Genomic DNA, 21,904 nt, shown 5'->3' on the forward strand with positions numbered 1-21,904 from the left:
TTCTTGCATGTACCTGAAATGGTATAATAATTTCACTGACAAGCATCAGCCCTACTTGTCAGCGGGTGTGTCTCAACTTAGTGCAGCACAGGTATGGTGTGTGCATGTAGGTGTGAGAGGGGTTGAAAGGGAGGGAAGCCAGCCTTGAATAACCCTCATCCTGAGCTGAATCCCTGCTTATGCAGAAAGAAGCCCAGGTGGCAGGGATTTAACTCTGGCCTTGGCTGCAATTAGTGTTTCATCTCCCCAACCCACCCCACCCCCTACCCGCTCACCACAACCCAATGCAGAATTACAGCAAACAACCTGACAGTGCAAATCTCTCTCCCAGACAATCATTTTTCTGAATTGCATTGGAGCCTGCTGGGCCCGGTTTTACTGTCACAGTGCTCTTTCTGCATGAAGTTGCTTTCTTGCCTGATGGAGGTGGAGTACTAAGAAGTATTAATGTTATAAAGGAAATGGGGGTTATGATATGTGGGTCAAGCTAGAAACCAGAACTAACTAGGGCTCCCTATGGTCCGGGTTTTCCAGGGAGAGTAATGATGCTGATGTTGGCCTGTCAGCTAGCCTGGCTGATGGGTTGTTAAAGCCCCCCAGTGTAATAGGGCTGGTGCAGCAGCATTGAGTTGTGGTGCCACATGGCTGATATTTTGTCATGAGCTCACAATAGGGCAAGTTCTTGCCACGAGACTGAAAAGAAAAGTTTATGATGAGAGGAAAAGTACAACATTTAGAGATGGCCACACTGCAAGGAGCAGGAGCTCCGTCCCAGATTTTTAAGATATTTAGGCATTGGTCTGCTCAGCAGTGCTACACTGAAGTGACTTAGGAGCTTATGACTAAGGCTCTGTCCACACTGCCAAACTGTTTGGTCTTCGAGGATGTGAACAGCAGTACACACCAAAGTGCTGCTCAGTAACTCCCTGTATGGATGCTGCGGCGTGTACTAACAGGTTCCCAGTTCAAATGAATGTAGCCCTGTTTGAAGAACGCTATGTTAACGCGAACAATGAACCTTTTAGTTTGCATCTGCAGTACTGTTGGCAGAGTGACAACGCATCCTTAGGTGCATGCTGCTATTCACACCTCCATTGTCTGAACTGCGGAGCAGTGTAGACAAGTCCTTAGAATCAAAGTGAATTGGGCACTTCGGAGTCTAAATCTCACTGAAAGAGACTTAGGTTCCTAATTCAGTTAGACAATGCAGTGCTGATTGGAACAATATCTAAATATTTCTAAAAATCAGGGCCACCGCCTTTATGTTCTAGTAGTAGTAATACTATTAGCTCCTTGGTATCATCTTTAACTTGTTTGGCTTTTGGAAGCTACCCACTCGTAAATTTCGAATCAACATCAGCTGGCTTTGGAGCTTGTGGTGGTGGTGGGGATTAAGTTGTGCTGCTGTTCTGCAGTGAGATGCTTCCATTGCCTGCTGTGAATTAAATAACTAGAGTTTCATGATCCTCGTTCAAAGCAAGTGCCAATTATTTTGGTGCTTTCTTTTCTTTTTCCACTAATAAGGTTTTGTAAATATTTGAAGGATGTAAACACTGAGACTGGAGAGGAAATAATTAGCATGCTAAAAGGACATATAACTAGCAGCTTCAAGGTAGATAGTAAGAAAGGGCAAATTTAGGTTGAATATCAGGAAAGAATTCCTGACAGTGAGCTCTGTTGTCCTATGGGATAATCTCCCAGAGAAAGTGGGGGACCCCACCACATTTTAAATCCAGATTGGATGTAACAGTAGTAAGTGTACAAAGGCAGCGTGGGTCAGTGGACAGGGAACTGGGCTGGTAGTCAAGAGACGTGGTTCTGTTCACTGACCTGCTGTGTGGCCTTGGACGTATCATGTCATCTCTCTGCGCCTTTATTTCTCCTCCAACCCTTTGTCGGTCTTGCCTAATTAGACTGTAAACTCTTCTGGGCAGGGACTGTCTCTTAACTCTATATCGTGAGACCTTGATCTCAGTTTGGGCTTCTAGAAGTTGCCAGAATATAAATAACAATAGGAAACAGTCCTGCACTGAGAAGGGGTTAATCTAGGTGACCCAATAGGTCTCTTCCATCTCTAGCTTATACGCATAAAACAGCAACAGACTGGACTGGTTGCAGGTTAGAACTCTGCATTACCATGCTGAAGACCCAGGTCCAGTCTTTGGGACTGGAAGTGCTGAACAAGCAGCCTGCTCCCTCCTGGCACCTTGTCGTCCTGCAGCAAGACCTTCTGCCAATCTATGAGCAGCATTTAATGGGCTCTGCAGATAATCCTGTTCAGCCATCCTCAGCTAAAAGAAGGTTGATGCAATGTAGAGGAGAGGACTTAACAGCAAAGGAACCTAGCTCACGTTAATGGGCTTAGTTCCTGCAAAGCTATTTTTGAGTGCTAGGGTATCATCTAGCTCTCATCGTATTCAACAGTAAAAATCCTAGTGGAAGCAGGATTGAGCCTATTGTCCAATATTTCTCCCTCTCTTTGGAATGTATACTACCCTTAGATTTGATGGCAACATTTTAGTTGATGGCCATCAGTGGTAGAAAAGGAGATCTCTGGGAAAGAATACCGTAAAATGTATCCCACGATACTGTAGCTTCATTGTGAAGGTCACAGAAATGGCATGCACCTCGTTAATGAATCAGGATCTAAGGCTGCATTGGAATAACCTACTGCCAGAAGGAGAGAGTCCTTTACTGCCCTTTTGCATAGCGCCCACCTGTTCTCATTGATGTGGGCTGATTGCTCACAAAGCATGCAGCATCAGTAACACATGAACCTGGCACAATGCCACATTTTTGCTTTTCTGAAACCAAATTAAAACGCTCCAGCGTTAGTGGAAAGCCAAAGAGGTTGCAGCTTCGCTTAAGTTATGTGACCTCCCATGTGGCCAAATTTACCACTGAGGCAAGCACATGGAAAGTAAAGTAACATGGCCACCTGCCATATGCCAGTGATTTATTGGTTTAGGAATTCCAGGTTAAAAAGTATGTATCTTACACACACCCAGTCTCTTCTGACGTCTAGGTCATACCAGTGATCTGATTGTTACCACCTGAGTGTAACAATCCTTTGGAAGGAACTTCCCCTGCTGTGTTTGTCCCCTATTTGTAATCAGCCCTTTCCTCTGCTAAACACCCTTCTACTGAAATGTCTCCCTCCTCTTTGAAGAGGCTAACCTCGTAAGCTCTCCCTAAACCAAGTCATCCCACCGGCAAGCAGGAGTGATGGGCCCAAGCAGTGAAGCTTTGAATCTAGATCCAAACTTCCCCAAACCTTAGAGGGTTGCAAACTGGAACACAAGCTCCAAATCCCATTTCGATTCTAACGTCTCCAGCAAACAAGAGATAACACTCTGCTCAAGGAACCCCCTTCAGGCCCTGGCCCTCTGTACTTAAGACTGTGACAAAGTCATGGACCAATTCTTAAATAAGGCTTCCAAAATATTTCTCTAGGTTAAAGCCCATGTTAGCTATAAAAATCCAGAGCCTGGACAGCATAATATTGGACACTATCTCACAATCACAACATACTGTATCTAAGAACACTGGCTCTTCCTTCCATCCCAGCATCAAAACTGTTAACGTCATCACTGATTTTATTTTTCTTATTCAACTTAGGCACCTTCATACTAACTGCCTGTCTCCATGCTGTTAGAAGAATGCTTCCCCAAAGAACAAGCTGCAAGGTTTAGTTTTTTAGGGATGGGTGCATTTGATACTTGAGGTATAATTTTTATGGGAGGGTGAGGCAGGATCTCCAATGTTTCTTTTAGCAACAGATTTGATTGGCTGCTATTTGCATGTGGTGGAGGTCACTGCTGGTTTTCTTTTCATAATTACAGTTTGTGCTTTTAAAAGCCTGTCAAAGGTTCGGTTGTCTTAGCACTTGGGATAGGCACCTTTCTTTGTCTATCATAACTTAACTTAAATAAATAACTGATAGAAAAGATACCCAGGAGGTGGGAAATGTTACTCAGGTTAGACATAAGTACATCTGTGTAGTTAAGAGACATCTGATTTTAGTTCACGTTAAAGTGTGAGCACGTTCTCTCTTTTTTAGGTGACTTATTAGGGGGAATTTGAAAGTCAGAGTGCTAGATCCTGGATGGACAGATTGGGGAGGAGGGATAGCTGAATGGTTTGAGCATTGGCCTGCTAAACCCAGGGTTGTGAGCTCAATCCTTGAGGGGGCCATTTAGAGAACTGGGGTAAAAATGTGTCTGGGGATTGGTCCTGCTTTGAGCAGGGGGTTGGACTAGATAACCTCCTGAGGTGTCTTCCAACCTGGATATTCTATGATTCTATGGAGAGCAGCAGCATGGAACAAAATTACTTTGACTGTAAGCTACGTGGGGGAGGGATTATCTTTTTGTTCTGTGTGTATAGTGCCTAGTGCACTGGGATCCCGGTCCATGACTAGGGTTCCTAAGCACTACCACAATAGTACTAATAACCGCAAGGCACAGAGACTATTATGCGAGAAGGTGATGAAAGGAGCATTGAAATGGGTCGTTGCTGGAGAGGAGAGATGCAAAATTGGTCTATGTCACAGCTGGGTGCTTTGCCTTTGTAATTAAATTCTGATTTAACGTACTCTGCAATTTCTGCCCAAGTGCACCGCCACCACTGTGGAATGACCCTGTCTCACTCCCTGAAATGGTTCACAACTGTGAATGCCAACCTCAAGGCAGACTGCCAAAAAGCAGGGCAGAGACCCCAATTGGTGATAGGTTCTATATCTAGATTTCACCAACTCAATAACAAATGTGAACTCCTGAAGCACTATACCAGTCTCACCATGGAGTTACAGACAGACTGGAATGCCCAAAGGGACTATCTTGCCTCCCAGGCAAGCTGCACTTAGTGATAGTTGGTTGCTATACATCAAAGATCACAAAAGATTCAGGTTGCTTCCAGTCCCAAGAGACCAGTCACTTACCCCACCTCAGATCTCACACTAAAGATAATGCTTGTAGCCAATCCTATAGTAAATCCACTAAGGATTTATTAACTAGGAAAAAGAAATGAGAGTTATTTACAAATTAAAGCAGGCAACATATAAACAAATCAATTTCAGTCTGTGTCCAAAAGGTGACAGAATTGTAGCAATCTGTCAGCAGCACTGAATGTCTTTGAGGGCTAATCCAGATTGACTCCGGGGATCTCCGCTTCAGTTTCATAGCTCCAGCCCTGTGAGAGTCCAAACAGCCAAAGAGAGAGAGAGAGATTTTCTTCTCAGCGTTTTTTTTTTATATCCTTCTTCCAGAATTCAAGTTGATGGGACGAGCACTTTTGCATGTAATCTCTTTGGGGGTGTGTAGGGGCAATTAACAATGTCTCTGAATGCGAGGTCCCACAATGGCCCATTTAGTTTTGCTAGGTCTTCTTGATGGTTAGAAGACAGTCCCTCCTGATTGAGTTCAGTTTCCAAGCAAGCATTTCCTTATAGCATATGATAAAGATATTGCAATTGAGATTAATACATGTAGCAATTTATAAGCATTGTGTAACATCTAACCACTAAACACACTTATAATTCCAATACCCATCTTAACCATCCTAACACAAAGGTGAAACAGATTTCCAGCAATGAATTTGTCATTGCTCAGCTGAGGTCTAAAGCTTTGACAAGAACTGGCACTTGGTCTGCCAGCATCAGACCCTATACACAACCTTGGCCTGAAGGATCATTGTTTCTACCTGGGCCTACATCAGGTGACAACAGTGCAGCTTGGCATTCACCAAGCAAATATGGGGTTGTGCACCAGAATTCCTGTTGCTTTTCCCAGAACATAGCTCCTTCAGTGCTAGTGTTCTTTTCCCATCCCTGGCGTTGGGACAGCATAAACTATTGTTGATCTTGTTAGCAATAATGCCTTTAACAATTTCTTTGTGACTTAACATTTCTTCTAAGCCCTCCTGTCAATCATGCATGTCCGTCTGCTGAACCAGTGCCTGCCATGACTTTTTGGATAAAATCCTTCCTTTATCAAAACAAACAAAAATTTTGAGAGGATAATTCCACACCTGTACACCACAGATTTTACCTCCCTGCAGGTGCATTTTCTTGTGCCTAGCGAATAACTGCATCTGATGTCCTATATGTATTATTAAAAACACTACAGCTCCTTTGGTATATCTGACATCTTAGGCCTCAAAATGTGTAACCTCCAGGAACTGACTGGAAACCCATCATCATGAATTAGGACACTCCATAAATCTGAACACTCTAGGAAAGGTCAGAAGAAAAGCAACTGCAGAATCTCAAAAAGGCCATGACACAGTTCTGCTAAATTATCCCAAATGGTCCTTTTATATATGATTTCCACCCCCACCATATTGTGGTTCCTATTCCTCCAACAAAATAAAATGACCTGGTCTGACCAATGCCTTATACAGAGGTAAAAATCACTTCTTTACCGCTGCCCCCCAAGGATCTCCTTATCCCTTTTTGCCATAGCATCACACCAGGAGTTCATGTTCAGCTGCTTGTCCACAATGACTCCTAAATCTTTTTCAGCATTGCTACTTTCCAGAGTACAGTCCTCCATTCTGTAGATGGTGGCCTGCATTCCTTGCTCCCAGACGTATAACACGGTATTTAGCTGTATTAAAACACATTTTGTTTGAATGGGCAAGATCGCTTTGTATGACTGACACATCCTCCTCATTATTTACCACTCTGCCAATCTTGTTGTCATCCACAAATTTTATCGGCAGTGATATTATATTTAATTCCAGAAACTGTTGTACAAATCCCTGCAGAACCCAACTAGAAACACCCCCATTCGATGATGATTCCTCATTAACAATGACTTTTTTGAGATCTGTCAGCCAGCAATTCTTAATCCATTTACTATGTGCTCTATTGATATTTTATAGAGAGAGCTTTTTAATCAGAATCTCATGTGGTACTGAGTTAAATACCTTACAAAAGTGTAAGTATATTACATCTACACAATTACTTTTATCAACCATGCTTATAGTCTCTTCAGAGAATGAAATTATGTTTGTTTGATCAGAACAAGTTTTCATACAACCATGTTGACTGGTGTTAATTATATTCCTATCCTTTATCAGTAGAATCCCATATCAGTTTTTCCAATATTGTGCTGGTATTGATGCTAGGCTAACCTGCCCAGAGTTTTACCCAGGTCATCCCACTTGTCCTTTTTGAATATTATCACAGTATTAGCACTCTTCCAGTCTCCTGGAATTTCCCCACTATTCCAATATTTATTAAAAATGAACATACTCATTCTATTGATCTCCTCAGCCAACTCTTTTAGGATTTTGGGTGCAAGTTATCTGGGCATGCTGATTTTAAAATGTTTATCCTGAGTGAATGATATTTAACACCATCCTTAGTTACTAATGGATTAGTAAGAACTTCATCATCTGATTTGAGTTTACTCCCATGGGAGATAAGGAGTCAGGGGGTTCCCTGACTCGGAGTCAGGACAAGGAATTGGACACAAGAGATGGTGGTTGTTAGTTTGTATTCTTGTTGTGTGTTCTGGAGCTTGCTGACTAGAGCTTCATGGAAGCAATGCAGCAGCCAGCGGTATTTTGCTACATTTGCACTATTTTGGTTAAACCACAAAATCCTGAAATAGGCCCAAAACCCCAAAAAGGGGTTTTGTGTTTAAACCTGAACCTCCTGTAAACTGTCTGCTTACATCTTCCTTAACCCTGCCATAGCACAACTACAGAGCACCAAGTGGTAGTCCCTGAAAATGTCTCATCCAGACCATTTGTATGAGCTCTATTGCATGTGCACTATCCTCAGAGGCAGTGGTTCTCCATAGCGCTGATGTGCGAGCTGTAGGGTTTGTCTCAATTGGCTGATTACTGCAAACAAATCTGAGCAGGACAAAATTCATTGTGAAGTTGTTCACTCAGCAGGGATTTGTGAAGTGCCAAGATTCAAAATACCCAGCTGGAATCACCAGGCTGAGCTTTCTCAGAACTATGAGAAAATAATCTCTGTGCAAGAGGTCACGGAGGGCTTTTGCAGAGGAAATACCAAATACTTCATTGGAAGACATTTGGCCTCCTAGCCCAGGGAATGGAATATAGCCCTCGATCACTGAACACAGGTCTTTCGGAAAGTTTTGGGGTTTATTGTTTGTGTTTCTGTCCCTGTTGAACCCAATCAGATTTTTTTGTTTTTGTAGTTAAGGGCTGTAGTGAGGTGACAACTCACTGGCGTGGCACCTCCTGCTTGTCATCTTGGGAATTCGTTCTTTTCCAGCATCTGGAGCACCCGCTGCAGGCCCGTGTCTCGCCTGCCGCTGGCCCCATGTCCCTCCCAGACCTCGGTGCCCTTTACCTTGGGGTTCTGCCCCAGCAGTACCCCCACACTCTGGGTCTCCCCCAGCCCTCTAAACCCACCTTGCCTCAGTGGCTACTGCCAGTCATCATCTAGCCCCCACTCACTAGGGCAAATGGCAGTCTGTAATGGCTACTCATCATTGGCAAGGGGTTCAGACCAGCTGCCTCTGCCTAAGCCCGGGCAGCAGCCTCTGCAACCCCAGTACCCATTTTGGCCTTTTTCCAAGGCCTGCAGCCTGGGGATTTGCCCAGCTGGAGCTCACCAGCTCTCTTGCCTTTCCTCAGCCCCGCTCTGTTCCTTGAGCTCCCAGGCAGCCAGGTCCTTCTCCCTCCAAGGCTGGAGAGAGACTCCTCCAGGTCCTGGCCCCCAGCCCTCTTATAAGGGCCAGCAGGGCCCTGATTGAGCTGGCCACAGCTGTGACTGCTTCCCCTCAGCCTAGCTTGGCTGCTTTTAACGTTTTTCCAGCCACAGCCCCTCTCCAGGGTTGCTTTCAACCCCTGTTCTGCAGGAGTGGGGCAGCCACCCCACTACAAGGACATATAAATATTCAGTATTAAATTCTATAAGCAAAGAGGGGAGACCGAAACCTAGACATTAAGTGAGAAAATATTTTCCAGGAGAGTATTTACAGTATACATTAGGTAACTTAGTTTATAAAAGAGGAAATGAGGTTTGGTGGATGGGGTACTGGACTGTGAGTCCAAAGATTTAGATTCTGTTCCCAGCTCTGCTATAGATTTGTGTGATTGTGGGCAAGTCACTTGACCTCTCTGTGCATCTCTTTCTCCTCCCACCCTTTACCTGTGGTGTCTAGATGGTAAGCTTTTCAGGGCAAGGGCTATCTCTCATTGTGTTTGTACCGTGCCTGGCACAATGGCACCCCAGTCTTAGTTGGGGCCTGTAGGCATTACTGCCCTACAAATTACAACAGGCAGGGAAACCTCGCTTCTGTGAGTCAGATCCTTACTTACACTGGGTAGCACCTTAATCCATGAGTGATCCTATTGATTCCCATGGGACTACTGAGCTAGCTAACGAGTAAAGGTGGCCCTTTATTACTGCCCCTATGTTAGTACTCCATTTATTTGCTGGGCTGTAGTAAGTGAAAATTAATGAGCAGGGGACATGACACATGCTAATTAAACAATGAACTTGGACCCTGCTTTGCATTTAGTACATTTAAACGAGCTCTAACGAGAACCCCAGAACTGCTAATAGAAATACAGATGTTTTCAACTAAAATGATGAGCAATGAAATAGTTAACAATGTTGATGTTTAAATTGATAGCATAGGGCTTTTCAGTCTAGCCTAGCTGAGATGAATGGAGCAAATGAAACATCTCAGAGCTGTTGAGCAGTTACATGAATGACATAGCAGCTTAATTCAACTCTTGCTGTGGACCCTCAAGCTCGTCGGTTATGAATGCTATTGGTACCTATTTCTGCAGTTGCTGTGAGACTGAAAGTTGGTGCAACAAAAGCATTTCCTTGTAGCCGTAAAAGGGCTGGATTTTAAAAGCATTTTAACAAAGATTGTTATACACCACGTGGCACATGCAGCATTGTTACTAGAAATCCTGAGGATTTGTGTATAGCTAGTATTTTAATAATGGGGAATGATCTGTTGGTCCGGGTAGGAACTTTCTATTTGTATGTTGAATAGGGAAGCATTTTTCTTAAGGAATTAACTTTCTAAGAAGGATAAATGACATATTTTCAGTGTCCTGTACAGCTAACTGTAGTCCGTTTTAGTAAGGTGTGTAACAATCCACCTTATATGTGTCTGTTTCCTAGTTTAAGTTTGAATAATGGTGATTCTGTGAGCGAATGTGTTATCTTTTTTATGCAAGTTTTAGAACTCTCTGAATTATTTGAAATTACTCTTAATATCCACTCAGACTTTGTCTATGAATTAGAAAAGACTGCCTTGAACGTTGTATGTCATTGCAAGCTGCTTGTGAGAGCATTTTTTTAATGCTTCTCCTCCATTTGCTGTTCATGCTGCATTTTGAGTTCAGACCTGATTATTGAGATAAGTCATGTCGGGGAAGACACGCATTTCTTTTCCTGTGACTGACAGAGCCTATATACTATGTGACTAAGAGGGCCAGCCTTTCTCAGCAGAAATAATTTTCATTTTGTTCCTTGTGGAGCCGGGGGGGGGGGGGGGAATTGAATTTTAGTCCATTTCTCCAATCTAGCTGAGAGTCCAAAAAAAAAAAATCATTGTCCTCCTGCTCATGCTTGCTTCACAAAGCAATTGCGTTGAGAACAGTCTCATTACATTTCATTTTGCTTCACATCGACATACCCTTTTAAAAAGGGAGATTTTCTCTGTATGAAGAGTTCAGTTGTTGCATCAGACCAGAAGCCAAATCTTTATGTATCCCTGGGAAATCCGTAATCTCTGATATTCCTGTCACACTTCTAAGGGAGTTTGGGTTCAGTTTCACCTGTGATTGTTTTCCTTCTCAGATCATGAGATAGGGATGTGTGTGATCAAGAGGCAGGCCTGCTGGGAGCTGAGAGGTAATCTGTACTTAACCCAGAGAAAGAGATCAACCAGTAGGAGGTGCTGGAGAATGGTACGGTAGTCAGTGTCCAAGATAACTGGAGAGGCCTAAGAGGAAGTAGGACATGAGACTCCAGGAATGATAAATAGAGGACAAAAGAGGCTTGGACAATCAAGCACTGTTGGGCTGGAGGCCCAGAATTTGTACTCGGGTGTGTTAGGGGCTCAGGCTGTGCTACCCAAAGAGAGAAGAAGGAAAGAAGCAAGCCCTGTCTTTCACCTGAGCTGAGAAAGCTGCTTGCTTGTATTTGGATTTTGCCTTAACCAGGGGGCTGTCACTCTAAAAGCACCAAAGCAGCATATGAACTGTGGGGAAAGGAAGGATGTGCCCAGAGTTGGACTGAGTAAGTCATTGGTACAGCCTCCACCTATTGGAAACAGACTCTTGGTTCACAGAAGAATAGCATGTTTTAAACAGGAAATTCGTTTCCCTTGGGTTAGAATTCCATGGTCACAACAGAATTGAGGTGGAATCCTGCATTCTGTCTCTGTGACCCGATTGAAACCAAGTCTTGTACATTTTCCTCTAGGAATGCATTTGCTGCAGCAATACCTTTTGATAGTGCTGATGTATGGGCCTTTTTCTTTTTTGAGAGCTACCATTACACTTGTTCTTTGAGCCATGCCAACAAAATGAAAGTGACTTTTGCAGTATTATTTTCAAGCTTAGGTACCTATCTTAGGTTACCCATTTTCACCGTTGGATACTGAGATGAGACCAAACAAAAAGCCTGCATCTGATCAATTTGCAGAGGTCCTGTTGTCCGCAGTCTTAGACTGTAAGCTCTTTGGGGCAGAGACCATTTCCTTGTTATCTAGTTGTACAACACCTAGCACAATCTGGCCCCAATCTCAGGTGGAGCCTTTAGGTGCTGCTATAATACAAATAATTATTACTACTAACAAAGGTTTGTATCTTGTTCTTGCGTGCATCTCTACCGAAAATCCATTTTAGGTGCCTCGGTCCTACTTAGAAAATCCAGAGTAATTCACTTAATTCAGCCTTCATATATAAGGTGTTCATCACTCCAGTGAATTTGAAAATTGGCCTCCTAGTTTAATGAAACATATCTTCCAGCGTAGAGACATTTAAGGAACTGTGATCTCCTACAGAACTCAGCATTGCCAGTACAGTTCAGCCACTCTGCTCCATCACTGCTAGCAACACTGTACTTCCAGAATTTGCAAAATGCAATGTGTCTCTGACCTCTCTTTCCTTTGTGTTAGGGTCACTGTGCTCACTCACCATTGACAAGGCCTTTCCTGAAGATGTGGGCCAGTACAAATGCATAGCTGAGAATGCAGCAGGGAGAGCTGAATGTGCTTGCAAAGTGTTGATGGATGGTAAGTACTTTCCCTGATAGGGAAACTCCTTCAGTAAAACTCCCTCCCTCTTTCTATACGTGCTCTTTCCCAACCTCATCCCTCACTAAATGGCAAAAAATAGCTGCCTTCTTCCTCCGTGCGTTCTTTCTGTGAAAAATTGTAACTTAATCCCCACAACAGACAGCCCAAGCCGAGAACCAACAGGGAGCTGAGCAATGGGGCTGCTTTGGGGTCTAATCCCTCTTTGCTCCTGCTGCCACTGGGTTTCTAAAATGATTTTAGAACAGTTAGTGTAGAGTGTTGCTGGGCCTATGAGGATTTGCCTCTCTAAGCTCTCTCCATTCTGTCAGTCCATGTATAGGTGATCAGAGTTTCTTTGGTTAAAGTTTGGTTAAGTTCTTTGGTTTATGCCCTCCATCCTGAGCTGTGCAGAGAGCAGCTCAGGCACAACCCCCCTTCTTCTCATTGGTTAAGAAAGGCCAGTCATCCTTGGCATTGTCCTCTTTAATTGGAGCAGTTAACTGTATCAGCTTTGTCAAGTCCCGAGTGCCGCTGCTTCTGAACTGCAGAGAGCTTGCCTTCCTTGTTGGTCCCTCTTCTCTTTGGAGCTTGGTGTTCCCCAGCAACTGTGAGCAGTAAATCCTGTGTAAACAATGTGCAAACCAACAGTTTTCCCCAACTTTGCAGGAAGACCAAAAACAAATTTATGATGAAGGAGGGGGAGATTTTCTTCTCCCCCTCAATTCTTAAATAAGATGAATATTTTATTATTACTTTTGTTTAAATTTCAGATCCCTCACCTACAAAGACCCCAAAGTCTGCTGAGAAGAAGACCAAAAAGCCAAAGAGCTCGCTTCCTCCTGTACTTGCAACAGAGAGTAAGTGGTGTAATGATTTAACAACTTCCTTTTCACTGGAATTATGAGTGCTTGAGCTTCGATGGTACTTCCTGTGTACAAGCACTGTAATGAAGGCAGGCAGCTTGTGTTGTTTCTTTAACCCTTCCGTGCAGGTCATGCGAATTGAGAGTTTGTGCCTTAGGGAGAATGGAGGGGAGAGGCAACAGTGTTTGACACGTCCCACTCAGTTCCCATCATGATGCAGTATACTTACCACACAGATTATTTTCTGACTGCTTTCTAAAAGGAACTTGGAAATTCTCAAAAGGTTTACTATCACTGCAGATTCAAGGCACATTTTATTTCCTGTACGGAGAAGAGAGGGTACTGCAGGTGACCCTGTAACCTGAATAAAATGTCATCAGTACCATAGTCTGCTCAGTTTTTCTCCATTTGAGTTGGATTGTGGGGTTTGTGCACTTTTTGTTTCAAGTTAATAAGGTTCGGTTTGTTGGAGCATTAATTGAAATGACAGTTGTCACTAGCCATAACCTGGAAAAATTTCTAGTGTATATCAATGAGATGCACATGCAGTGATTTCCCTACACCCCTCCTACCGGGGGTGTACATCCCCCGTGAATTTCCCCAACACCGTCCCCAGTTTTTTGAACTAGTTACATGCCAAACCTGGTGGCTGAACTTTGCAACTTTGTTCTCATCCACAACTATTTCACATTTGGGAACAATATATACCTTCAAGTCAGCGGCACTGCTATGGGTACCTGCATGGCCCCACAGTATGCCAACATTTTTATGGCTGATTTAGAACAAAGCTTCCTTAGCTCTCATCCCCTAACACCTCTACTATACTTGCGCTACATTGATGACATCTTCATCATCTGGACCCATGGAAAAGAAGCCCTTGAGGAATTCCATCATGATTTCAATAATTTCCATCCCACCATCAACCTCAGCCTAGACCAACCCACACAAGAGATCCACTTCCTGGACACTACAGTACTAATAAATGATGGCCACATAAACACCACACTATACCAGAAACCTATTGACTACTATACTTACCTACATGCTTCCAACTTCCATCCAGAACACACCACACGATCCATTGTCTACAGCCAAGCTCTAAAATACTACCACATTTGCTCCAATCCCTCAGACAGAGACAAACATCCACAGAATCTCTATCAAGCATTCTTAAAACTACAATACCCACCTGCTGAAGTGAAAAAACAGATTGACAGAGCCAGAAGAGTACCCAGAAGTCACCTACTACAAGACAGGCCCAACACAGAAAACAACAGAACGCCACTAGCCGTTACCTTCATCACCCAACTAAAACCTCTCCAGTGCATCATCAAAGATCTACAACCTATCCTGAAAGATGATCCCTCACTCTCCCAGATCTTGGGAGATAGGCCTGTCCTAGCTTACAGACAGCCCCCCAACCTGAAGCAAATACTCACCAGCAACCACACACCACAGAACAAAAACACTAACCCAGGAATCTATCCTTGCAACAAAGCCCAATGCCAACTCTGTCCACATATCTATTCAAGTGACACCATAACAGGACCCAATCACATTATCTATGCCATCAGGGGCTCGTTCACCTGCACATCTACCAATGTGATATATGCCATCATGTGCCAGTAGTGCCCTTCTGCCATGTACGTTAGCCAGACCAGTCAGTCTCTATGCAAAAGAATAAATGGAAACAAATCTGACATCAGGAATCATAACATTCAAAAACCAGTAGGAGAACACTTCAACCTCTCTGGCCATTCAGTAATAGATTTAAAGGTGGCAATTTTGCAACAAAAAAGCTTCAAAAACAGACTCCAACTAGAAACTGCGGAACTTGAATTAATATGCAAACTAGATAAAATCAATTTAGGCTTAAATAGAGACTGGGAATGGCTGAGCCATTACACACATTGAATCTATTTCCCCATGTTAAGTATCGTCACACCTTCTTGTTAAACTGTCTTAAATGGGCTATCTTGATTATCACTACAAAAGTTTTTTTTCCTCCTGCTGACAATAGCACATCTTAATTAATTAGCCTCTTAGAGTTGGTTGGGCAATTCCCACCTTTTCATGTTCTCTGTGTGTGTGTGTGTGTGTGTGTGTATATATATATATATATATCCTCACTATATGTTCCATTCTATGCATTCGATGAAGTGGGCCCACAAAAGCTTATGCTCAAATACATTTGTTAGTCTCTAAGGTGCCACAAGTCCTCCTGTTCTTTTTAAAAAAGCAAACAGAATGTTGGGAATCATTGACTGCTGCTGCACGCTGAGTGGATGTTCCCACAATGACTCCAAGATCTCTTTCTTGAGTGTTAACAGCTGATTCAGACTCCTTCATTTTGTATGTATAGTTGAGATTGTTTTCCAATGTGCATTACTTTACATTTATCAACACTGAATTTCATCTGCCATTTTTGTTGCCCCATTACCCAGTTTTGTGAGGTCCCTTTGTAATTCTTTGCAGTCTGCCTGGGACTTAACTAGCTTGAAGAGTTTTGTATCATCTGCAAATTTTGCCACCTCACTGTTTACCCATTTTTCCAGATCATTTATGAGTATGTTGAACAGTACTGGTCCCAGTACCAACCCCTGAGGGATACCACTATTAATCTCTCTCCATTCTGAAAACCGATCATTTATTCCTACCCTTTGTTTCCCATCTTATAACCAGTTACTGATCCGTAAGAGGACTTCCCTCTTATCCCATGACGGCTTACTTTTCAAAAGTCAATTTAAATTAAATACTTTTTCAAAAAATTATATTTTTTTAGAAATCTAGACCTGTTATGTGTTTTGGTGTAACTTGCATTATTCTTATGTTAAATTTGCATCATCCTAACAAAACATTTACTTTATTCATATCTCTTTTATATATCTCATTGGTCCTGACACCCACCCTAATTTCAATTCCTGCGGAAACCACTGTACACATGCACTACATTTCTTTGCAGTGACAACACACTTGCGACTCTGCATATATCAGCAAGGTTAAGGAGAAAAGTGCCAGTGTGGTAATATACAGTGTTTTATTTCAAGTGGCACTGCTACATTTAAAAGAAAGAGTAGCAGAACATATGGTGTCTCCCTGAAATGAAGTTTAATATATTAAGCTCTTAAAGAAGCTGTAGAGAGAAGATTCTCTTTAAATGCAAAAATCGTGTCGTCGTCTTTAAGATGTTTCCTTGTGTAAGGTGTGTCTGATGGAGCCACAAAATAATATAATCATCTGTTTTAAATAATAGTCTGCTTTTCTGGTAAATGGAGTACTTACAGCTTATTGTACACTTGCCCAATACAATTTGGTTCTGCACTGGAAGTATAGTAATGAACATCACCTTTTGGATTGTTGATGCATAACAAGGCTGTGTTTACCATGTAACCTCAAAATGTGTTGTCATGATACACACTGTGCATGAATCCTAAAAATGTACTCTAAGTGCTGCTCCCTGCCTGCAGATAAACATGTTCTTCTTTAAAGGTGACTTGCACATTGCACTGTATCTACCAAAACACAACAACTTGAGGATCCTTCCCTTAGTATTCAATCCTGATCTGGGTGCAAGTTCACATAGCACCATGGTCTTCCATGGAGCTACACTGCTTTACACCAGCTGAGTATCTGGCCTTAAAGGGAATAGGAAGAGTTAAGAAGGACCATCAGCTTATACTTTACCTTCAGTAGAAAAGAAACTTACAAGGAATTGGATATTCAGATCCCTTTGGCAGTTTTGAACATCTCAGCCTTAAGTCTCATCGGGTGTGTACTTATCTTCCTGACATTCCTGTTTATGTTCCTCTGTGGTGACATACTTAATATAAAAACCAATTCAGTAGCGTTTACCATCTCAGCCGTGAGCTGAAATCCCGCTCAGATAATGTACTAGTAAGAAGCATTGCCATCTGAAAGATAATGGACTTAATGATGTGTGTGTGTGTGTGTGTGTGTGTGTGTGTGTGTGTGTGTGTGTGTGTGTGTGTGTGTGTATACCTTTTTAAAGGATCACTATTACAACTATGAGTGTCCTTCAAGAATGCCAATAAAGTAAGAGGTCCCAGTCTAAATAGGTCCCAGTCTCTTCCGGGCCATGTCGCCTCCTCAGTCCTAGACTATCTGTACCCTGCCCGTAGCTGTATTTTTGGGTTAACTCTGTGTTATTTGCATTGTTTGAAGATGGGTTTACTTGCAAGTTTATTGAAAAGTAATTTAAAAAAAAACCCATCATGTCAAAGGGAAATGTGCTAGTTGGTCCAATTTTATGTGAATGTCTATATCTGAGCATAACGAATGTCCCACTAGCTTTGATAAGTGGATCCCTGGCCTAATGACTATAAATTGTCATTCATACTGGCAGGTAATACTCATTCATGAAGGCAAGGCCATTTGATCAGGTAAAGAGAAAGTGAGCGCAATGTTGTACCCGGGTAGTTAGGATACTTGCCTAGGGACACCCAAGTTCACATCCCTGTTCTAATGACTAATTATTTATAAAAAGTGGAAGAGCTTCAACAGGAGAGATTGAGACAGACCCATACCAAAAATATCCCATTGCCCAGTGACAAGGATGCTCTCCTGCAGTATAGGAAATCAAACTTCAAATTCCTTGGGGACATCAGGCAGAGTGAAGAATTGAACCTGGTGTGACGAACTGGGAATGTTCTTAATGTTTTCTCTGAATACTGTGTTGGTGCCTCAGTGTCCCCATGGCCGTTCTTAAGTATCTGGCAGAGCAAGGGCCAGTGCACCTAAATGCCTGGCACTCTGTCTCCTAGCAACTGATGGCCTGGGCCCCTCCTCTGCAAAGGTGCCAGCTGAAGGTGTTGGAGACAAAGAGATCAGGTGACCTCCTGGCCCGGGAAAGGGGCTGAGCAGAGAGAAGGGGCTGGAAGGGGTTGTTAGTCTGGAGCTGGCTGAGGGCAGACGTGGGGGTCTGGCTCACTGACCCCCAGAATGGACCCGGCCGAGGGGTCCGGTTCTCTGTACCTACAAGCTCTGTTTTAGACCTTGTTCCTGTCATCGAATAAACCTCTGTTTTACTGGCTGGCTAAGAGTCATGTCTGACTGCGAAATGGGAGTGCAGGACCCGGTGGCTTCCCCAGGACCCCACTGAGGCGGGCTCGCTGTGGGAAGTGCACGGAGGGGCAGAGGATGCTGAATGCTCCAAGGAGAGACCCAGGAGGTGAAGACGTGTGAGCTTCTTGCCCTGAACAAGTCTGCTCCAAGGGAGAGGAGGCTCCCCAAAGTCCTGCCTGGCTTGGTGGGGAGCAGTTCCAGAGCATCGCCCGGTGACTCTGTGACACCTGGGTCTCCTACACCTTAGGAGAGCACCCTAACCACTGGGCTAAAGATTGTAAGGGAGGTTCTCCTAACATGGCAGTAGTTGTGGAATGAAAATTACAGTGGTCCGAGATCAAGGACTTGCCTCAATCCTGCCCAGTATCTTGTAAAAAACACCCCGTAGACAAAGCAACCAGTGACATTTGTAATATTGATAATATGTGCTACAATTGGCCAATGTCAACAGCCACCCTCAACCTCATGCAGCTCATCGTGTGGTTTAAAAAGAATGTGTCATGGGTTCCCTATGCTCCTGGAACAAGAGCCATTTTCTCATTTGGTTTGATTCTTCACTTCCTCTGGCCTAAACAAAATGCTAGCCTGTAAAATACTACCAGATCAGAATAGTGATGTATTGCATTCACTCCTCGCACATGTCAATAAGCACACAAGACCCTGGAGAATAGGAAGGTTGCCGAGTTTATGTACAGTTCCTTGCATTGCTGGAGCAGTCACATTGTCAATGGATAATGCATGGGCCACCAGTTGAGAATCCACCAAAAAAGATGTGGACAACTAATTACCATTAAAATTAATGGGAATTGGGCATCCAGATGTCCAATGTGGCTTTGAAAATCTTGGTCTACACCTCTGGTGTTTTATGAACTTCAGTCCTCACCCGCCCTATCAAGAAGAATGTTGTCCTCTGTTATGGAGTGGCAAACTGAGGCAGGGAAGTTTAAGACTACCATTTTCAAAGCTGACTAGTGATTTTTTTGGTACTCAACTCTAATTGTCCTTAAAGGGATGGATTTTCAGAGGGTGAGTACCCAGTAGTATCTAAAATTGAGGCCCCTTTAAAGTGTCCTATGTAGGGAGTCCAAAATAGTTAGCTTCTTTAAAAAAAAATTGCTTAAGTGACTTGCCCAAGACCACAAAATGAACCAGTGGCAAAGGTGGGACTTAGAATCTAAGTCTCCTAACTCTCAGGCCTGTGCTCCCTTGGTCCACTATATCACAGTCGCTCTCCAGAGTGAGCTAATTTTAAAAATCATGAAAAATAGCACTTGTCCCAGAGCTGGTTTTCAGGGCTGAACGTGTCTGCTCTCTGAAAACATTACCTTTATGAAATATCAAAAGAATCAACCAAAAAGAAATGTGTGATAACAGCTGGAAGCGGTTGCAGAGGGATTGTGATTGAACCAGGGCTTAACAGTGCAACAACACAACTCCGTTATAGTGGGAACAAACTGCATGCAGCTCACAATGAGTAATGCAGTGATCCAGACACTGATGCATTGTGAAATGGTCTTCTAGAATTTAACATCTTCGAAACTGAGGTGTATGAGAAGAATGACACACTTGTGAATGTCTTGAAAGTAATGCCTGCTATATTCTGTAGGCATATTTCACTGCACCGTTTTAAGCTAAATATTAGGGAATGGTGACTAACTCTTGTCAGCAGATGAAGTAAATTCCATTTGGTTGTATTGGATTCTCCCATCTCAACTGCACGTATTACACCTCTAGCTCCCATTTACATGATACATGTTGAAGGGATGATTTAACACAGAGATTAATCAGATCAGGTACAACTTCTCCCTCTGCTCAGTGAAAAATGCATTGTACTGTCAGAAAAAATATCTTGTGTATTGATTTTATTTACTTGGAAAGGAACAGGCCCAGTAACAGGAACTACAGTATTTAAAAGTATTTGGTATCCTGCTGAAATAAATCTTTATTCCTGCTACTACATGAAATCTGTTTGATTTCACGTCAGACAAATGTTATGCTTACTTTTGCTGACAGTTGTTAATAAAATGTCATCACAACACTATCCAGAATAAATCCTCTGGAAGGCTGTAGCCTTATCTTACCAGATCTGATTTCTCAGCATCACTGTTGCATGGATGGAATGCTGAGCAGCGGCATCATTGGAAGACTATGTCATAAATGTAAATGTGTCAGGGGTTCTTTATCATGTTACATATTTATCTCCAGAGCAGGGAGGATTCAGGGCATTTTAATTACTGTGGAAAAATCAGCAGTCGATGACCAAGTGATTAGCACATAGTTCTGTTAGTTGCTCTTCAATTAAAAAAAACCCTTGTCTGAGAATCCAAGTCTGTAGGAGCCATTTTAGGTAAATGTCACATTAAAGAACCAGACTTGACATGTCTGGTTTGGGAGGTATATAATCAAATCATAAAACACTTCAGGTTATTCACTGTTATCCATTCCTTGTCAAGATGGAACGACAACTTTTGTGATTTATTACTATAGTGTAAGTACAAACCGTGGCCACTAATGCTTATTTCTCCCTTATGAAATGAAGTGCTTCTACATCCATTTGCTGTGTCACGCTTTCAAGTTCTTTTACCTCTATATAAAATTTGCCCAGTTACAGATTCGTCGTTCTTCTTGTGAGGATGGGGAAACCTAACTGGATCTGGGAAATCAGATACCCTTAGGTTAGGACAAAATTATGCAGGAAAAATATCAAATCTGGTATTTTGCTGTTCCAACAGGCAGCAGTGGGAGATCTGTGTTCTTAGGGGATGCAAAATGTGTTAGCAGAGATGTGTGCATCCGAAATGGATGTAGAATTTTGCCCTAAAGAGCAGATCCCATTCCCTGTCCAAGTAACTGGCCCCAGGCACTGTGCAGATACAGCAAGGGGTAGAGGAGAGGACAATTCTGTTGCAATGAGGATTGTCTTCACTCCCTAAGGGAGTAGGGGGCATTTTAAGGGTCCAAGTAAGCTACTCCAAGCTGCTTCCCTCACTCCACCCCTTTTCCCAGGATGTTCATGCCCCACCCATTGCATGCTGACATGTAGAGTGTTCCCAAAAGCAGGGCTGTGTTCTGGGCAGTAACTGCAAAGCATTCAGTACCATATCTTGTACGTTGGAATAACCAGTTCATTGGCCGGGAAGCCTCTTTCCCCATAGACAGTGGGACTGGATTTGTTCCCAGCTGAAATCTGCTTCCTTAATATACACAAAGAAGAGGACACTGAGCCGTAGCACTTGAATCTGGACCTGAGCTTCCCCAAAGCTCCAGGCATTTGGAGCAGAAGTTTCAATTGGGCATACCTGGGTTTTGTGAAACTTGAGAATTAGTCAAGCATCAGCTTGGTGAAATAAAAGAGCATAAGAGACTCAGCTTGCTGAATCTTTAATATGTGCCTTAGTTTACAATAGAGAATCCAGTTAATGTGTATATATAAAGCAATAGAGAAATAGTCACCTATTGTGTAAGTTATTCCTCCTTGATGCCTAGTTCACTACCATCTAACTTATGCCAGGTATGCTACTTGAATCCATGCCAGGTTACTGTACAGTTTATGCCATACTGACATTTTCTAACTGAGTGAACATTGGCAAAGAGCAGTATTTTCCATGGGCTTTGCTTATAGTCCATCCTACATAACTGCATGTTGCCAGAAGAGGAGTGACTTTTATTAATTGTCCTACATGAAGAAAAATGAGAGCATCTGTC

At 42.9% G+C, this 21,904-nt stretch overlaps 1 protein-coding gene across 3 annotated transcripts in view; it reads left to right on the forward strand.

Moving 5' to 3' along the window:
* Positions 1-21,904, forward strand: part of MYLK (myosin light chain kinase) — a 344,254-nt gene that overhangs the window by 244,137 nt on the left and 78,213 nt on the right. For all 3 annotated transcript variants that reach the window (XM_050916915.1, XM_050916916.1, XM_050916917.1), the window contains 2 exons: positions 12,135-12,251; positions 13,025-13,111. In XM_050916915.1, the coding sequence (XP_050772872.1) occupies positions 12,135-12,251; positions 13,025-13,111 (204 nt within the window). The remainder of the gene's footprint in view (positions 1-12,134; positions 12,252-13,024; positions 13,112-21,904) is intronic.

The sequence above is a fragment of the Gopherus flavomarginatus genome, chromosome 10 (genome assembly GCF_025201925.1).
Source record: "Gopherus flavomarginatus isolate rGopFla2 chromosome 10, rGopFla2.mat.asm, whole genome shotgun sequence".
NCBI classification, from domain to species: Eukaryota; Metazoa; Chordata; order Testudines; family Testudinidae; genus Gopherus; species Gopherus flavomarginatus.